At 37.7% G+C, this 14,584-nt stretch overlaps 2 protein-coding genes across 2 annotated transcripts; both read left to right on the forward strand.

Annotated features, from left to right (window-relative positions):
- LOC18774973 (microtubule-associated protein futsch) lies at positions 139–5,665 on the forward strand. The gene is made up of 4 exons (XM_020565113.1): positions 139–1,336; positions 1,450–2,510; positions 2,662–3,378; positions 3,560–5,665. The coding sequence occupies exons 1-4, from the start codon at positions 139–141 to the stop codon at positions 5,663–5,665; spliced, it is 5,082 nt and encodes a 1,693-aa protein (XP_020420702.1).
- LOC18775509 (beta-glucosidase BoGH3B) lies at positions 6,803–11,607 on the forward strand. The gene is made up of 10 exons (XM_007207067.2): positions 6,803–6,965; positions 7,058–7,292; positions 7,384–7,588; positions 8,084–8,174; positions 8,377–8,522; positions 8,817–9,060; positions 9,489–9,593; positions 9,687–9,869; positions 10,099–10,300; positions 10,762–11,607. The coding sequence occupies exons 2-10, from the start codon at positions 7,124–7,126 to the stop codon at positions 11,253–11,255; spliced, it is 1,839 nt and encodes a 612-aa protein (XP_007207129.1). The 5' UTR covers positions 6,803–6,965; positions 7,058–7,123; the 3' UTR covers positions 11,256–11,607.

Below are 14,584 nucleotides of genomic sequence, written 5' to 3' on the forward strand. Positions count from 1 at the left end.
GTTTCCGCATTTCTCAATTCCTAGTACCACTGCCTTAATTGTGCTAGGTTTGAATGTATATGTTGTAGGTTTACAGACAAATATTCACCTAGTTTGTTTTGGTTCTGTTTTTTATTTAGATTGTTCAGAGAGATAGATATGGCTGTTGGTGCAGAGGCTATACTAGTTTGTGTGTGGAGAGTTCTTCATTTTTCCATGAAGACTACTAGCTTATGTGTACAGAAGCATTCATTTGTTTCAGCCATTTTGTTTTTCATCTACTTCCTTTATGTATTTTTCAATCTTTTTGTCTTCTGGTTTCCATTTCTGGTCTGCATTGCTGCTCTGCTCAGAGTTTTTTGGACTTCTGGAGGACTCACAATCCTAGAGGTCAAACGGGATGAGAAATGGATTAATGACCGAATTCCATGTAAAAAATCTGAATCTGTTCAAGATGATGTTGCTGTTAATCGAGATGGGTGCTCCGTGTTAACAAAACAGAAAAGTAGACGAACAAATGTTGCAAGAAGGTGCAGAGAAGAAGGGGATGCACAAGCTGGCAAGGTGGAAAAAGACGCGCCTATATCGACAACTTGGAAAGATAATTTAATCAGTGGAACTGCCTTGGTTGGCAAAAACACCAAGGCAGTCATGGAGGAGAAAGAGAATAAAACTTCCTGTCATGGAGAGAGCTCCACTGCTAAAGCATCATCTACTGACAATATTCAACTTCTTGTTGAGCAGCACCAATCTGTCCTAGATTCTGACCTTTCAGATTCTAATCTCTCGTCGTCTGATGACTCAGATGGACAGACTGAAAAATCCGAAGGTGGCGGGATTGATGGAGGAATAGCACAAGAGGATGGGAATAAGGCTGTGCAGTGGACAGATGATGATCAAAAAAATCTTATGGATCTTGGATTTTCTGAGATTGAAAGAAACAAAAGGCTGGAAAGTTTAATTGCCAGAAGAAGAGCAAGAAAGTTATTCAAAATCCAGGTTGAGAAAGGTCTAATTGACTTGGACACTATAATACCAGGTCAAATTGCTCCCATTTTTATTGCGAAAAACAACCCTTTCGAATTCGTGGAAGGCTGTAATGAGATGGACACACCTGGTTCAGCGCCTTCCATTTTGTTACCTATGCAAAATCCATTTGATCTTCCATATGATCCACTCGAAGAGAAGCCGAACCTTATGGCAGATAGTTTCCAACAAGAATTCACAGCAGTTCAGCCAAAGGATGTGCTATTTTGCAGGCATGAGAGCTTCTCTTTGGGGGCTTCTTCTTTCCCATTAGAAACCAGGAAGAAAGCAATGGATGTAAAGGGGTTCTCCAGATTTAAGAAGCAATCAGGTTTTTGTTACTTTCTTGTAGTTCTTACTTTCTTCAGAAGCTGAAAAGAAAATTTGAGTGGCTTATGATTCTTAACTGCATGCATCCATGCATGTTTCTTTTGCCCCATGCAGAGACGGGATCTCACGATAAGCATATCGAAAGAATGCTGTCGGGTAAGCATGATGATGTTATTGAAGCTCTGTTGTCAAAAGTACGTGACAGATCTGAGATTGACGGCAACCCTGATATTGCTGAGAATGGAATTGAATCCTCCTCCGTTCAGGCAACAAGCTCAGTGAAACCCAAAGATGGAGGCAGCGGAGAAAGTCAAAGTGCGATCGATATCAAAGGAGAGATTAAGATAGAAAATATAAGTGAAGGTCAGATGGAGCAACAAATAACAGATGACAGCAATGATGATGAGTCAAGCTCAACATCATATTCTGAAGAAGATGACCACACATTCAATGCTAGTACATCTGGACCACCCCCTCAAAATGCATTATCGAAAGTGAGACATGTTCCACCAAAACCTTTAACTTGTTCAGTCCCTAAGAGCAAAACTGCGAAAGAAGCTTTATATGAGTCTAGCCCGTCTGCAAATGAAAGGAGCAGATTTGAAGAACGTTTGTTTTATGCAGAAAGGGGCACTTGTCATACTCCTACATACTCTATAGCTTCTGACCTGCAGGTGGAGGTCTCAGAGCTTGGTTCACCTCCACTGACCATTGACGGGGCCAATTCACCCACAGATAGAGAATCATTGAACTTAGATGGGGACTTTGAAAGAGAGTATATGTGGGCAGCCTCATCTCAATCATCCAGAACAGAAGAAAATGAATCAAAATCGAGGGGAGTACGGGGACTAAGTGAGAAGGACCTTGCAGACATAAGATCTTCAGGAAACAATAAGAACACCACGGGTGTTGCTGAATCATCCATGCCTTTGCAACAGCCAGAAGAACTAGATGATGCGTGTTCATTGTCATCTTCAATGACAGAAATTTATGGAGACAGTCAAGTCCATTCAGTGAATTCTGATGGAAAGATCCATGATGATGTCAGGCAAGTAGTGGAAGAAGTTGGGAACCCAAGGACTTCTAGCTCATTGAATGCACTTTCGCCCGAAAATCAAGAGGAAACAATGAAGTTGACAGATAAGTTGGTATCTCATCCTTCTGTAAATCCAGAGGTCAGTCCAAGTTTTGAGCAGTCCAAATTTCACTAATTTATATAAATCTTATAGAAATGGAACAACTATCCTTTTTTCCTAAAAGACAGTCTATTAATCTTCGACATGCTGATACATCTTCCTCTCTCTGATCTTTTCGGATATTAAACAGGAATCGTCTAATCCTCCTGGTGAGACTACAAAGAAGGTGAATATTCCGGCAGCCAACACAATTGATAACTCGAAAGATGAGAAGAAAAATACAGACAGAGACGGTGGAGCCCAGATATCGACTAAGAAAGAGTCTGTGAGAGGGCTATCAAAACCAAATGAGGGGACTATTTCAGAATCTAACAGGCATTTGGTGAAAGGTTCTGTAAATCCTGCTGAACGTCAAGCCACCTTGGACAGTACACAACCAACAATGGACAATGAGAATTCAAACCATAGTGAGGGAGGTCTTCAAAAGGTAACTGAAAATGAGGGCAAAAAAGAACTTGATGCTAAAAAGGACTTGAACCCAGTTCAAGGCAATAAAGATGAGCAAGGTACTGCACAAAGGGGAGTTTCTGAGGTAAAGCAGATATCTGGTGATCCCATTGCATCAGCTCCACAGAAAAATTTGGTGAGCAAAGATGTTCCCGTTAATTCGACTTCATCGTCATCTCCTACGTCAGTGTTGCTAGAACATATCCCAAAGGACCAAGTGTCCTCATCAATTTCTAACCCTGAGGGTGCCTCAAAATCTGAGGTGGGAGACAAGGTGAAAAGTAATTCATCAGAAGAGAAGCCGCATGACAGTACACTGTTGGCACCTCAAAATGTAATGCATTCTGTGGAGAAACCAACAAATCAGCAATCCAATACAAGTGATTCTAAAACATCACAGGTTTGTGACTCTTAAGCAACTAAAGATACATTATTAGATTGAAAGAAAACCAGTGGTACATGCTTTTGATCAAATTATATGATTTGTTATTTCTCTGGTGACATGATCTCATGATGGGTGGGATCAAAATCCTAATTAAATTAGACTGGTTGGACTCATGCTTACATCTCATATTGAACAGGAACCAGGTAAGCCTCCAGAGAAGTCCACTGAGGAAATCAACATCATATTGAATAAACAAGCTGAAGATATTGGGAATTTATCACAAAAGGCAACAGAAGCTGCTTCAGTATTAAAAAAACAAGCTGATGAAATTGAAAAGGTTTCACGAAAAGCAACAGAAGCTGCTGCTGAACTCCAAAACCCAGCTGAAGAAACAGGAAATATGTCACAGAAAGCAACAGAGGCTACTTTAGATATGAAAAAATCAGCTGAAGAAATTTGCAGTGCATCACAAAAAGCAAACGAGGTAGTTTCAGAGATTAAAGTACCAGCTGAAGGAATTATAAATGTATCACAAAAGGCAACAGAAGCTGCTGCAGAATTGAGAAAAACATCCGAAGAAATCGCAAATGTATCGCAAAAGGCAACTACAGTAGAATTAAAAAAACCAGCTGAAGAAAGTGTGAGTGGATCAAATAAAGCAACGGAGGCTGCTGCACAATTTAAAAAAGCAGCTGAAGAAATTGAAGATGTATCACAAAAAGCTAGAGAGTCTGATGCAGAATTGAAGAAACCAGCTGAGGCAATAGTAAATGTATCACACAAGGCAACAGATCCCACAGTAGAATTAAAACAATCAGCTGAAGGAGTTGGGAGTGTATCCCAAAGGGAAACAGAGGCTGCTGCACAATTAAAAAAACCAGCTGAAGAAAATGAAAATGTATCGCAAAAAGCTTCAAAGGTTGATGCAGAATTGAATAAACCAGCTGAGGAAATTAGAAATGCATCAGAAAAGCAAACAGGGGATGCTACAGAATTTAAAAAACCAGCTGAAGAAATTGGAAATGCATCACAAAAAGCAACATATTCTACTTCAGATTTGAAAAACCCAGCTGAACAAATAGGAAATGTATTGCAAAACACAAGAGAAGCTGCTTCAGAATTGAAAAAAGTGAGTGATGAAATTGGAAGTGTATCAACAAAAGAAACAGTGGCTACTGCAGAGTTGAAAAAGCCAGCTGAAGAAGTTGGAAGTTTATCACGAAAGGCGACAGAGGCTCCTGCAGAACTAAAAAGGCCACCTGAAGAAATTGGAAATGTATCACAAAACGCAAATGAGGCTCCCGTACAGTTGAAAAATCCATCTGAAGAAATTGGAAGTGTACCACAAAGAGCAAGGGATGCTCCTGCAGAAGTGAAAAAACCAGCGGAAGAAATAGGGAATGTATCACAAAAAGCATCACAGACTGCTGCAGAATCTTTAAAACAAGGTGAAAAAACTGAAAATTTATCAGGAAAAGCAATAGAGGCTACTGCAGAGTTGAAAAAACCAACAGAAGAAATGGGAAATGTTTCACAAAAAGTAAGAGAGGGTCCTGCAGAGTTGGAAAAACCGATTGAAAAAATTGGGAGTGCATCAGAAAAAGCAACAGAGGCTGCTGAAGAATTGAAAAAATCTGCTCAAGAAATTGGAAGTGGAAGTGCATCACAAAAAGCAACAGAGGCTCATGCAGAATTGAAAAAAGCATCGGAAGAAATTGAAAGTGGATCGCAAAAAGCAACAGAGCCTGCTGGAGAATCAAAAAAACCAGCTGAAAATATTGAAAATGTCTGGGGAAAGACAACAGAGGCAACTGCAGGGTTGGAAAAACCAGAAGTTGGAAGTACTTCAGAAAAAACAACGGATACTGCTGCAGAATTGAAAAAACCAATTGAAGAAATTGGAAATGTATCACAAAAAGCAACGGAGGCTCCTATAGAATTGAAAAAACCATCTGAAGAAATTGGAAGTGTATCACCGAAAGTGACAGAGACTCCTGCAGAATTGAAAAGGCCAGCTGAAGAAATAGGAAAGGTATCAGAAAAAGCAATAGAAGCTGGTGTAGAATTAAAAAAAAGAGATGAAAAAGTTGAAAACTTGTTAGAAAAAGCAACAAAGACTGCTGCAGAACTGAAAAACCCAACTGCAGAAATTGGAAGTGTTTCACAAAAAGCAACCAAAGTTTCTGCAGATGAAAAGAGTGGAAGTATATCACAAAAAGCAACAGAGGCTGCTCCAGAATTGGAAAAAACAACAGAGGCTGCTGTAGAGCTGAAAAAACCAGTTGAAGAAATCAAAATTTAACAAAGACTCTATTGAAGATACTGAAAATGTATCACGAAAAGCAACCAAGGTAAACAAAAAATATAGCTTGCATTTTTACTTTTGGATGAATATCACATTCTCTTATCTGTAGAAAACCAGCAGAAAGTAAACACAATACATAACCTAACATTTCACAACATTATTTTTCATTCTCTTTCTGAACATCTGGAGGAAACCTATATCATATGCTTTATGTTTGCATAGAGGCAAAAGAAAGAAATAAAAATAGAAAATAGTCATAATTTTCCAACAAGGAGATAATTGGGACTAATAAATGCAAGCTTTTGTTAAACTGAACAGGAACAAGAAGATTCTCCAAAAAAGAGGCTTGAAGTATTAAATGAAGTTGGTGATCAAGTAGTCAGTGCGAGGAAGACTAGAAGCAGTTAGTGTATAGAAGGAGGTAAAGGTGGACTTCATCAAAGCCAGCTGATGCCAGAGGCAACTTGGAAGCCATCAAAGATGTAGAATGTGAATCTAAAACTTCAGTGAAATATGAACAGGCTGCTGATCGGTCAAACTGAACGGTAAAAATAGTAAAATCATCTGTGCAACTGCTGTAAAAGGATACAGAATATGATGCTTCAACAACTGTTTACCAGATTCATTTGGGTTTCCAGAAGAGTAGAGCAGGACTATTTAAATGTTTATAATCTGTAACATGTTAAATTTCTATTGTCTTTCCCCTTTTCTTGTGAATTGAATGTGGATATCTACTTTGACAATCTATGATGTATATCTCTTCTATCTCATATAAATCATATAGCTATGAAGGCTGAATATATAATTGAAGGTATTCAACTCAACTGAATCAAATCATGATCCAAAATAATTATGAAAATTTATCTATATTGCTTATCTATGACTCCAAGAAAGAAAAAAGTCTAAATTCTGATCACAAATGAAAGAATTATGCATAGTAAAACAAAAACCCTTTTTTCCAGTCTCATTTTTTCCTGTTGAGATCAGACACATTGTACTCTCTAATCTATCTGGGATGAACATAAAATGCCCAAATTACCCTTGAAATTTTTATTTTTATTTTTCTGTTTGGAATCCCTCTGGCAATCACTTTACATAACCGTAAAAAAAAGACCGTCATTTACATCAGACTGGAGGATAGAGTAAGCCAACAAGAAGTCCCCTCTTCCAAACCATACATGCAAAGATTGGTGTTCACAGTTAGAGAAAACTGGGCAAGCTTAATAACCAGAAGAAAGTTAGATTTGACCTCTGATTATTTAAATAACGCAGGAAAGTTGGTGGCATCCTCAAATAGGTAGGCAGTAATATAGTACTGTAGTAAATTTACTGCAATGCAACTCTACAATCTACCACTTGTCAAATTAACTAGAAGTTAGAACACTTCAGGTCTATATATACCTGGGTTGTTCAACTGAAGCTGAGAAGAAGAAGAAGAGATTAGCTTAGCCCAAGATGGACAAAGTAAAGGACTTTAATTGCATATACAGAAACCCCAATGAACCCGTTGAAGCTCGAGTCAAAGACCTTCTTTCTCGCATGACTTTGAAAGAGAAGGTGGGCCAGATGACACAAATCGAGCGCCGGGTCTCCACCCCAGATGCCATTAGAGACTTCTCCATCGGTACCCATCTGTTTTCTATGCATGTCTTTAAGTTCCTTTCACGTATTTTATCAAATACTTGAAGGACAATATCTCTATTTCCTTATGGCAGGGAGTGTACTCAGTGCTGGAGGCAGTGTGCCCTTTGAGAAGGCCTTGTCGTCGGACTGGGCCGATATGGTCGATGGGTTTCAGAGGTCAGCTCTTGAGTCACGGCTCGGAATACCACTGATATATGGGATTGATGCGGTTCATGGGAACAACAGTGTGTATGGCGCCACTATATTTCCTCACAATGTTGGTCTTGGGGCCACCAGGTTAGCTTTCTTCACTCTGTTCCTTCCCTTGATTTTTTTTTTTTTACTTTATGCTTGTGAATGATCCATTTCTTTACTGGTTGTTGTGGACGCTTTGTTTGGTTCCTAAGAAAATGTTGGAAAAGAATTGAAATTTATGTTTGGAGTCCATACTCATGACTCAAAGGATGCAAGTATGTTAATTACTGGAAACTGAATGACAAGAACAATGGATCAAGATTTCATCTTTTCTGGAAGGCCAATTTTGTCTTATATTTTTAATTTATAATCTTTTAATTTGTTTTGGCATTGAGTTAAAACTGAATGATATAAAGAAGGAACACAGAAACAGAGAAGAAAAAAGTGGAGTTAAATTGCTGAATTATAGACTTAAAATGCAATGTCTCGTTACCCCTTTCTAGAATTACTTTACATCTTTCCGGTTGTTGGTGAAACAAAAGAGAGGGAGATTTAGTCTTGTTAGTCCTCCATTTCCTAACTTTCTGACTCTGACAGAGATGCGGATTTGGTTAAAAGGATTGGTGCTGCAACTGCTCTTGAAGTCAGGGCTAGTGGCATTCACTATACTTTTGCTCCCTGTGTGGCTGTAAGTCATTATGGATGTAGTCAATTGCAATTTCTATACAGCTCATCAGATTGCATGATCATTCTAAAATTTGTTTCTTTTGCGGGAAAAGATGCACTTGTGTTGTTGCAATAGCTGTGCAACTTATGTGGATGATCATATCACCAGTATATTCTTTTTTGAATGGATTAGTCAAGCAATTCACTTGAATGGGTTATGACAGGTGTGCAGAGATCCCAGATGGGGAAGATGCTATGAAAGTTACAGTGAAGACACTGAAATTGTTAGAAAGATGACGTCTATTGTTACAGGCTTGCAGGGGCAGCCACCCCAAGGGTATCCAAAGGGCTACCCTTTCGTACTGGGAAGGTATGTAGGAGTTGTTAGTTGATAATTTTCTGGGTATACTGAGACTTTTTCCCGAAAACTTGCCTTCCTTTTTCTACGTATACATTGTATCTAAAATCATGTCATGAAACTTTCATATTGTCCAATTCTTTGATAATTATATTATATCAGTCAAGTGGTTAGCTTCTGTACTCAATTTTTCATCTTTCCTACTAACATATTCATACCTTGATCTTGTATTCCAATACTAAGTCACTGTAACTTTCTTGTACAGATTAGAAATTATTTCTGAAGTTCCATTTTTTTTAATTCCAGAAACAACACTATAGCATGTGCCAAGCATTTTGTTGGAGATGGGGGTACACATAAAGGTCTTAATGAGGGGAATACCATATCATCTTATGATGACTTAGAGAGGATTCATATGGCACCATATCTGAACTGTATTTCTGATGGAGTTTCCACTGTTATGGCATCCTATTCCAGCTGGAATGGAAGTAAACTACATGCTGACCGTTTTCTCCTGACAGAAATCTTGAAAGATAAGCTAGGTTTTAAGGTAAAAAACGCAGATAATGAGTTTTTTTTTTCTTGGTGAGCAAGATGAACCCAAGACCGACCCCTACATACCTATCCATTGCCCTATTAGGTAAAGCGCAAGTACAAGAAAGTAAATCTGTAAGCCTATTATTGACTTGGTTCTATTTCCCCTCCAAGTACAATTTTATTGGCATAGATTCAATAAACATTGCCATTTTGATTGATTATTGATGGCTTTCTGGTCTCTTGATATGCTTCCTACTTCACTTGACGTGCCTTTGCTAACATTAGAATGATATAGTGGAATTCAAATCAATTAACAGAGGCACAGTATTATTGGAGTTAGATGTGACTTTCATATATTTTGTTGGTTTATTTGAATGTAGTTGCTGTAACAATGAAATGCTGTATATCGGAAAAAAATTAACAGGGTTTAGTCTGCTGTAGGGTTTTGTGATTTCTGACTGGGAAGCACTTGACCAACTTTGCGAACCTCGAGGTGCAGATTATCGTTTCTGCATTTCATCTGCCGTTAATGCAGGAATTGACATGGTAGATATTGAACTCCAAGTTTAAAAGCCTAAGTTATTTATTGATATCCTTGATTTTTATTTATTCGTCTAATTTACAAGACGAGGTATGCAGGTGATGGTGCCTTTCAGATATGAACAATTTGTGAAGGATTTGGTATATCTGGTCGAACATGGGAACATATCAATGTCCAGGATCGATGATGCTGTTGAAAGAATTCTAAGAGTGAAGTTTGTTTCCGGTCTTTTTGAGCATCCCTTCTCTGATAGATCTTTGCTGGACATGGTTGGTTGCAAGGTAAGTTTGCAGAGCCAGCATGTCTTACATTCACCTCATTCAAGAACGCATGCTTTGCATATTACCATTAGAAGGTTGCTTGTCGAGCATATTCTGTTTTAAGAATATTACCCCTATTTTGAGGCATGGTGGACTTTCTATGCTTTAAATGTACCAACTGTTATACAAAACCTGTCCCGGTCAATTTAATACCTGAGATACAGTTTTTACTGTTATTACTATTGTACAGCTGCATAGAGATCTAGCACGCGAAGCAGTTCGCAAGTCCTTGGTTCTTTTGAAGAATGGAAAGGATTCAAGGAAACCTTTTCTTCCATTAGACAGAAAAGCTAAAAGAATACTTGTTGCTGGAACACATGCTGATGATCTCGGATATCAGTGTGGAGGGTGGACAGCTACTTGGGATGGTCGCAGTGGCAGGATCACAACTGGTATGGAACTTTGTTATTTTCCCAGGATTTTAATACTAGAAATGGGTATGCATGATAGTATTAATCAATGTGACATTATGTATGACTTCATAAGACAAAGTTCATAGGCTTCTGTATACGTAGTTTCCAATAAGTTTCCTGGTTCAGGTTATTGAACCAAAATCTGCTTTTTAAAGAACTGTCACAAATAAGAGGTTGTGAAAATTCTCTCTTTTTGGGAATCTAGCAATGTGTAGTTAAATCATTCACCCAAAGGTTTTCTTCGGGGAAAAAAATCTAACAAGGAAACTTTGCTTCCTAGTTAGATGCTGTTGTTTTTCAACAACATTGTTAAATCTTACATTGAAATTTTGTAGAGAACAAGGGCTTCGTAGACCATAAATTTCCATGTTTATTATACCTTTTAAGATCGCTGTGATTCCACAGGCACACTTAACTATTTAGAAATTTACATTTTTAAGGCACAACCGTCTTGGAAGCTATCCAGAAGGCAGTTGGAGATGATACAGAAATAATTTACGAGCAATATCCATCAGCAGACACCTTAGCACGTGAAGATATATCTTTTGCAATTGTAGCTGTTGGTGAAGGACCATATGCAGAATTCAGAGGTGACAATTTGGAGCTTGCCATCCCCTTCAATGGAACTGATGTGATAAGCTCAGTTGCTGATAGACTCCCCACATTGGTGATTCTGATATCTGGAAGACCCTTAACTTTAGAGCCTTGGCTCTTGGAAAAGATGGATGCTCTTGTTGCTGCTTGGTTGCCTGGTAGTGAAGGAGAGGGAATAGCGGATGTGATCTTTGGAGATTATGACTTCGAGGGCCTATTACCAGTGTCATGGTTTAAAAGGGTTGAACAGCTGCCGATGAATGCCCTAGACAACTCGTATGACCCTTTATATCCTCTTGGCTATGGGTTGACTTACAATAAGGGAAAATCCTTACAGTGAAAACATTTGAGACTAAGGCCGTTCTGAAATCCTGAGTAGACTGAGCTTCTTGAACCTGTTCAAGCAGAATGGCAGTTCATGAATGAATTGCCCTTGGTGTCAAATGTGTTTGTACTTAATTGAACGTATGAATTCACCCTATTCTTGTCTTATGTTACCTTATTCCCCCGTGCCGCTGTTTCCTAGTCATTATTGTCAGCTGGCATGAAGGATCCAAATGTGATTTCCATCTTTAAGATGAACTATGGTTTCGTGAATAAGGATAATCAATTCAGCCATGAAATCAGTTGTATATGTAAAGCATGTTTGTTGATAATGGATATGATCAAATCAATGCACAATGTCAACTTGCAATTCGGTCTCAGGTCAATAAAGACATAGCAGGAGGACAAGGATTTTCAATCTCATATTCCCAGCAAAAGCTTCAGATCCCAACTGATACTATTGACAATGGTATGTCTTAATCTGTTATACCCTTTTTTCTCGTCCACAGAAGACTTAACGAGATCATTAAGCTTGCATTAACTAATGTTATTCAGATATGATGCATCTTCTGCTTTCCGACCTTCCATATATTCTTTTCTGTGATATGTAGAATGGGTCCCCACAACAGATTATTCTCAGATCTCCATGGGCCACTGAAGCACTTCTACACATAGACCCCTACTGAACTTCCTCTCATCTTTCTTTTGATTTAACCATGAATAATTATATATATATATATATATATATACATATACATACAGACAGCTCTGAAGTGCATGTAGCTAATAGTATTTTGACAGAGAAGAATCAGAATATAGTTGAGAAAAATAGAGAGAAAACAAGATATGGCCGAAAGTAGAAATTGTGATAGTGATGATACTATGTATGTGGTTACAATTAGTTTTTTAGGTGTTAATCAAACTAGCCTAGGAATAAAGTGTAGGGTGCTTTCTTGTCCAAGTTGCAGAAAGGCTTTGGAAAAATATGGTGATTAGTTTTGTCATTTACTGGGCAAAACCTAATTGTAATGACCGTGTTGCCCATGTAGGTCTGGATTCTTTACATAATGGGCGGGACTGGAGAAAACAGTACTGTCCCATTGACCTGCGTGGTTACTTGGCTTTTCATGAAGAAAAAAAAAACAAAAGAAACCAGGTAACAAATAAGTTAAAAAATAAACAGAGAAAAGGGTGGAAACGGAACAAAATGAAAACAGTACAGTTCAACTTGAGCACTGTGTTCATTGTTTGTCATTTTGTTTAACAAGTATGCTCTGAAATAATGAGATTCCTTCTATAATGTTTTCTTTTTTCTTTTTGTTTTAATTAAAGAGAGCTGAATTGTGGAGAGAGTTCTTTTTTTGGTCTGAAAAATTGTGGAGAGAGTTTAAGAGATAAAATGTCTTGTATATTACACTAGGATTACTAATGAATAGTAATTCATCACCATCCATCACTTACCTTACTAGTCTTTTGGGTTGAGTGAGTGGCAAATGCCTAGCTCATTAGGGTTTAAATTTTAAGTCATGTTCGAGTAGGGTAGAATGTCATGGACAGGAACCCTATATCAGATAGGAAGGAGTCCGATCTAGGGTTTATAAGGGTGGAGTAAACAACATCACCTAACAAGTTTTTCTTTTTGGTTCAATGCTGCAATTAATTCCAAAACAAAAAACTTGTTGCAAAGAGATAGGCAAAACCTAACTTACAAAAGTAAGTTTGTAAGAGCATCTCCAGTACCGAGATGTAAAAGTAACGTAAGTCACATTTACATCCAAAGTGACTACAGTGGGAGTGTGTATTGGGTTGTAAATTTGCATCAATCACCTACCTAATTACTGTCATTGGGCTTTATGGAGCTAAATAGTAGGTAATAATTGTTAACTTGTCTTATTTGACGGCAAATCACTAATCACTAGATCAAAGTAGCACTTAATTAGGAGGAAGATTCTTCTTCCAAATAAATAAAAGAGGGAAGGAGAGGAAAATAAGTCAATGATATTCCCACCCAAAAGAGAATCTCAAAGCCATGTAGAAATATGAAATTATAAAGACTAAGAAAAAGGTAAACAGGTCTTTCTGCAAATAAAAAGCTACTTAATTTGTCTCCAAGATCGGGCATCACAAGTTTAGTCTAGATTTGTTAGAGAACAGTGAAATCTTTAACATTGTATTTAGTTGGTAGGTGCCGTACACTTTAGAATCTGAAAACCACCATGCTCAAAAACCAAATCCCACAGAGAGAGAGAGAGAGAGAGAGAGAGAGAGAGAGAAATGACACACAAAACAAATTACAGAAAAATATGAACCACAAATTAAAATACATTAGCAGTGTAATCTGATCTAAATCTTAGTCTCTTGTATTTTTTATGTACAATAAAATCACTAATCATCGTTCGTAGCTAGCTAGTAGGACGGGGGGATCTTGTTTCTAATTATAAGAGGATCTCATATAAACAAACAAGCCAGAAAAGTGATTGAAGCATAAGATGCTTTGAGTTAGTGCAAGAAGACTCAGCATTTGATCTTTCTAGGTTTGAAGTTTCAAGGTCTTGCCCAGTCAACTTGGCCATTTTGGTATCAAAGTTTCGTGAGACAGTCTAAAAGAGTTAAAAGTAGGTAGTCTTACCATGAAATTCCAAGCTGAGTGCTCTGTGACTTGGCTAATTTGAAACCCAGCATCCAGTACCCTTTTCCTTCTTTCAATTATTGTTTTTTATTTTAAAGGAAAACAACTGGTCTAAACTCACACACACAACACGGATGCTATAACTTGAACTCAGGACCTTGCCTAGTGAAGCAATTACTCCAAATCACTACATTAGTAGGTCCTTTGCAAGCCATAGTAAAGATTTAGATTATCCCAAGCAGACAGACATAGCAATATGGGATGGGATGCTCACAGAATTTTCTACCATTATAATTTTTGCTCTTATTCTAATTAATATAGTGGCAAAATTAGAAGTCATAGTCATTTGACTAAAATTCAAATATTAAATAAAAAAATAAAATTCAGAAGATCCCATGCTTATTAAGTTAATCATAATTAATGTTTGATATTTATCATAAAGATTCATGACCCGTGTAACATCATTGAATATTAATATGCAGGTGATGCCTAAGACATACTGTTCTTTCACCATTTGATTGAAAATGCTTGTCCTTGATTATGCCTGTTCTTTCATTATCCATTAGACCTTGGAATTTTATTTATGTCTGTTATCTGCTATCCGATGCATTATCTCCTTCCGCATTCCATTCTTAACTAGAGCTAGAGGAAGGAACCATTCTTAAGCGTTTAGCGTACTGTGTTTGCCCCAAGACCCTTACCCGGACTCTAAAAAG

This window comes from Prunus persica, chromosome G6 (genome assembly GCF_000346465.2).
Source record: "Prunus persica cultivar Lovell chromosome G6, Prunus_persica_NCBIv2, whole genome shotgun sequence".
In the NCBI taxonomy this organism is placed as follows: Eukaryota; Viridiplantae; Streptophyta; class Magnoliopsida; order Rosales; family Rosaceae; genus Prunus; species Prunus persica.